A 5,003-nucleotide genomic window follows, 5' to 3' on the forward strand; every position below is an offset into this window, starting at 1 on the left:
TAATATTAAACGTAACTTACAAAGAGAGTAAACTTTAAAACAGTAAACAAAAATACCTGATATTTGTTGGAACAAATGTTGACCTGTTTTTGTCTGACGAATCTAGACTGAGGTGTATTGTGGTGATGTGTAATGCATTCTCAATCCGGATAAGAAATAACCAGTGGACAAATCAGTAGCTGTTTTTCACTTGCATACACCCATTCATAAAAACTCCTGTCACAACCACAAATGATTCACAGCTCTGTAAAACCAAAAGGGGGGGAGAACAGCCAATCCACTATGCTACCATTATATCTGTGTTCAAAATCTTAGAAAGTTTAGGTTCTCTTTACTCTTATATAGCAACAAATGTGTTTAAATATGCATATGCGATATATACCTTTTACATAATTCTTAAATGCTATCCTTTCAAACCCCTCCTTTAAGTGCTTGGCATAGTAATGTTGGCCTCCATGCGAGGGGGGGGGGGGATAAGTTCCTTGGCTTATCCTCTCAATTCCATTGGTTGCCAGGATGCCTCTTATGGATTGCCAAAGGAGCACATTCTACTGTAGCAAGCACGCAGGCTGCGTGTCTATCCTCTGGTGACAGGCCATCCGTGGCAGTCAGTGACCTCCTGCTTTCTCTTGGGTGGTACTACAGTACAGCCGCAAGGTCTTATTAGTCTCCCATCCTGCTCCTCCTTAGGAGTCCCCCGATAGGGATACGAGTGTCCCCCATTACAATCCCGTCTCGTCTCTATGTCCTCCAGATACATTGTCAGAGCTAGATACAAAAATGTTCCGAAAGACATGAGATCTATGCGGGGGAAAAAATCTTGTCACTTAAAAAAAAATCATTAAAAAAAGTAGTTAACGTGGACACACAACATAGAAAAATGAGAAAACAATTACATACGGTAAATTCTGCTGAGTGTATCGACCAATCTGCTTGGAGCAGACCTGTATTGCGTAGTGATGTGTGAGAGGTAACTGAGTTTTATTGTAGCTTATCGGAGGTTGAAGACCATTGAGTTTCCTGTGTTTTGCATTCCTGTATATAAGTATGCATTCAGCAGCTAGTTGAAGTATGTAGAGATATGAGGTTTTAAACGGCAAATTACAGATGGATCAAGAGTCCTCTTTCACAATACATCTGTAAAATTGTTGTACTGATTAAATAATGTTACACTTTCGAAAGCATTTAGCCATGTTGACCCTTCGGTCTTCTTGACATCTGTCAAGAAGGTTGTGTTATTTTCATCATTGCACTTATTACTACCAAATTAACAGTTTTTTTGTTCACTGGGCCATGTCTACTATTCATGTGCAATTGCATTTTTTAAAGCCATTCTGGCACTTAAAATGAGCATATATGAAGAGTCTGATTATCTATCATTGACCCCCAACTGCTCAAGATTGTCTCAAGGCAAAAGGAAAAAGATGGAGAGTATGTATGTATGTATGTAGTTATTATACTGGCACAGTGTTTTGGCAATATTAATACAATATGACCAAACTGTGACCAGTTCAGCCTGCTATTTTTCTGCATTCTGAACCTGTAAACCGGTAATACAAAAGTATAAAACTGTAACATGGGAAAATAGACAGTCAAATAAAAACTATGGGCATTCAGTGTTGTATGAAGTTATTAGAGTGTGGCATTTCTTCATGTGTTCGATTTATCTGTTCAGTTTGTGTTATGAAGGTAGATGTGGTTTAAAGCGGACATATCACTTATAAATAACTATATAATACAAAGTGCCCTATCAAACTACTCTTTTGCATCATTCTGGAACTCCCGTCCCTGCTGTTTAGTTGAAGGGATTTGAAAAATGCTTATAAAAATAACACCCTGGATGGACTTGAAACCCTCTGAAATCACCTACTCCCTTTCCATCCTTTCCTTTGAAGCAACTTCAAGATATATATTCCTTCGCCTGGCAGGAGAGCACAAAATGACAGCCTAATTGCCTGCCTGCCTGCCCCCCAAAAAAAACCTAATACCCTGTTCTCCCATACCCCAACCATCTCCCTCCATGGTCCACTGAGTCAATCAGGCCCAGTGGTGGAGACCGAGGCTTGGGCACCCTCTCCAAAAGAGGCCCCTCCTCCATTGCTACCCCCCTCTGGCTCCTCCTGGCTGGGCGACTCCTCCTCGTTCTGGCCCCCCCGGGAGGAGACGGTGGTGGTCTCTGGGGAGGCACTGTGGGCCACCTCCTGAGGGGCGCAGCCCGGGTGGTTCTTGCGGAAGTGCTGGTTGAGGATGGCCTGGAAGGGGAAGCTTTTGCCGCAGACGTGGCAATGGAAGGGCTTGTTTCCTGTGTGCTTGCGAATGTGGTACTCCAGCTGGTCCTTGCGGGTGTACTTCTTGCCGCAGATGCGACAAACGAAAGGTGTGATGCCCATGTGCAGCCGCATGTGGCGGTCCAGGCTGCCCTTCTGGTTGAAGGACTTGCAGCAGTAGATGCAGGTGAGCCGAGGGTTGTAGCGGAACCAGCGGTCACCCACCTGCTCACGCAGGTACTCCTCGTAACCACCCATGTCGAACACGGCCTGCTCCTCCCCCTGGCAAACAAACCACAGGACTAGCGATGTATGGTGGACTTTGGGAATGCATAGTGCTGACCACCAGGGTAGAATACCAGTCGATGAGGGTGACACATACCTGTGAGCTGGTGTGGCGCTGGTTGTCCGCTCTGCTGGGTGACTCACTTTTGGCTCTCTGTCTCTCGGCCATCACCACCACACTGCCAGTAGGACTAAACCTAACAGGATAGAGATACTGGATCCGTAAACCTCAGTTCAGTGAGTAGCTCCACCTTGCCATTTACCTTAGCACCCCATCTTCCATTAGTAATACATATAGTAGGCTACTTTGTATTGAATTTTCACTCAACTTTAAATGTTACCCAAAGTGCTTTTCTGAGGTACTTCGTACTGAATTTGACTGCAGTTCAAAACTTGCATGCACACTCTCCCTTTATATAAAGGCATAGATGAAACCATGAAGGGCCTGCTTCCCTGGAACTTGTACCCACCTCTCTGTCTCACTGAAGCTGCTGGAGGGCTGAGAGCTTTTGGCCCCCGTGACAAAACCCTCCTGCACCAATGAGCTGCGCCCGGACGTGTCGATCATCATGGCTGCTCCCTCCTCCGCCCCGCTCCCTTCCTCCTGGGTATCGGCCCCCATCCACTCCTCCAACCTCTCAGTCTTTATCCTCAACCCGTCCACCACCCGCACTGACTCCCCCTCTTCACCACCACTCCCTCTCTCTGACTCGGCCTCCACGTACCACTGGCCAGCCCGATTGATGCGCAGTATGGGCTCCTTCCCCAGCCTGCTGCCCACTACCACCCCCCTAGCCAGCCCCTCTGGGCCCAGCCCGCTGTGCTCCACCATCTGGGGGCTCATGGACTCCCCCGCTGGGCTTCCCACCTCCCGGATATCCAAGGCCCCTCCAGCACTGCTTCCTCGAAGGCCCAGAACCCTGGGGCTGCTGTGGCGCGGGCTAAGGGAGCGCGAGCCCCCTGATGTTCCTAACCCCCCTCCTCCTCTTCTGGCCTCCAAGCTCCCAGCCCCCCTGTGCCTCACTCCGGCACCCAGCTCCTCCTCCACATCCGCCAGGCTGATCTTCAGATGGATGCCCTCCAGGATCTGGGTGCAGCGGTCGATGATGTGCTGCATCTGCAGGAAGCTGGCAGCTGTCAGGTAGCTGATGATGTCCGCCAGCTGCATGCACAGCCTCCCGGTGTAGCAGAAGGAGAGGAGCTGCTCGAACACAGAGGGATTGCGGATGACTGACAGGGATACGGTGCTCATCTGGCTCAGCGACATGTGGTCTCGGAAGTAAGGGGAACTGGCAGCCAGTACCACCTTGTGAGCACGGAAGCTCTGGCCCTGCACGTTCACCACAATGTCGCACAGCCGCCCCTGCATACGCAGCTGGTTCAGGTGGGACAGCACAGAGTTGCTGAAGTCAGGGATGTCCAGTTGGATGCTGCCAGCTCGCTCCATGGTGTCTCCTCGCTCCATGCTGCCTTGTATGATCCCCAAGTTGGAAACTAGTGGACAGATATCTTGGAGATTAACTGTTTGATAACCTAACCAAGAAACTTTGCTTACTTAGCAAAAGAGGACAACTTTTCTTACCTTTTCGGGAATACAACGGCAGCACTGTACCACGGGCACTGAAACGTTACTTGCAATTAATTTCTGTACTGCACCATCATATTAACTACTGACTAAGCTGGCTGGCTAACTTGCATAGAATATGGAATTAATTATAGCTTGCAAAGGGTTGTGCATTTTTGACCAATGGTTTGAACCGACGCTGTTTTTGCACAGCGGTAACGCTCAAATGCTATAACCGAGCCCTGGCCCTCTTTTTAGCCACTGTAACATACTGCAGTACGGTGATGAGCCGAAGCCTAAACGAAGATATCCACCCCGGCGTTGCTCGCGACAGGGAGGTGGCTAACGTTAGCCAGCTAGTTCAACGTCCATGTAGCTAACAACAAAAACGAAGAAAGACAGAACACCGTACAACTTCTATGTCATAACGAACCGTCGTAATACAACTGCGGTACTGTTCCATATTTAATGTGTCTATGTGCACGTTAACTTATGTTCAATTTCATCTGCCTGGTTACTCCTTTCGTAGCTCTCATTTTCCCATTTCGTGATACGGCAGACGGGACAATTTCGAGGGAAAAAGTTCATTTGCATGATGGGAATTGATGTTCTCTTCTCATTGACAAGCCCTCAGAGAACAGAGAAGACGCTCGATAAAATAACATCTGTTCCCAGAATGCATTACTTTGAAGTCAAACAGATGTTTATGGTGCTTGTAGTTCCTGATGTATTTATTTACTTATAGTAGCAAAAATGAGAAAAAAGTGCAGTAGACTATCTCTTCTTGCTTGTTAGTTTGTAAGTTGATTGATTGAAAGTTGAGGATGTTGAAAAGATCACTTTCATAACTTGACTTTCTGATATAATAAAAAGGGGGGCAGACAAAT

At 47.3% G+C, this 5,003-nt stretch overlaps 1 protein-coding gene across 1 annotated transcript; it reads right to left on the reverse strand.

Annotated features, from left to right (window-relative positions):
• Positions 1-264: 264 nt before the first annotated feature.
• On the reverse strand, positions 265-4,723 carry LOC112250697 (zinc finger and BTB domain-containing protein 37). The gene is made up of 4 exons (XM_024421061.2): positions 4,135-4,723; positions 3,023-4,046; positions 2,650-2,749; positions 265-2,549 (listed from the first exon to the last, which is right to left on the reverse strand). Exons 2-4 carry the CDS (start codon positions 4,015-4,017, stop codon positions 2,034-2,036), a joined length of 1,611 nt encoding a protein of 536 aa, XP_024276829.1. The 5' UTR covers positions 4,018-4,046; positions 4,135-4,723; the 3' UTR covers positions 265-2,033.
• Between the last annotated feature and the right edge of the window lie 280 nt (positions 4,724-5,003).

Source organism: Oncorhynchus tshawytscha, linkage group LG05 (genome assembly GCF_018296145.1).
Source record: "Oncorhynchus tshawytscha isolate Ot180627B linkage group LG05, Otsh_v2.0, whole genome shotgun sequence".
Lineage (NCBI taxonomy): Eukaryota > Metazoa > Chordata > Actinopteri > Salmoniformes > Salmonidae > Oncorhynchus > Oncorhynchus tshawytscha.

What these genes read in the sequence shown, in the direction of transcription:
- LOC112250697 (XM_024421061.2), bottom strand. Translation starts at nt 4,017, where the DNA reads ATGGAGCGAGGAGACACCATGGAGCGAGCTGGCAGCATCCAACTGGAC. An exon ending in AGCTTCAGTGAGACAGAGAG is followed by an intron (nt 2,750 to 3,022) that starts GTGGGTACAAGT and finishes CTATCCTGTTAG; the next exon opens with GTTTAGTCCTACTGGCAGTG. An exon ending in AGCGCCACACCAGCTCACAG is followed by an intron (nt 2,550 to 2,649) that starts GTATGTGTCACC and finishes TTTGTTTGCCAG; the next exon opens with GGGGAGGAGCAGGCCGTGTT.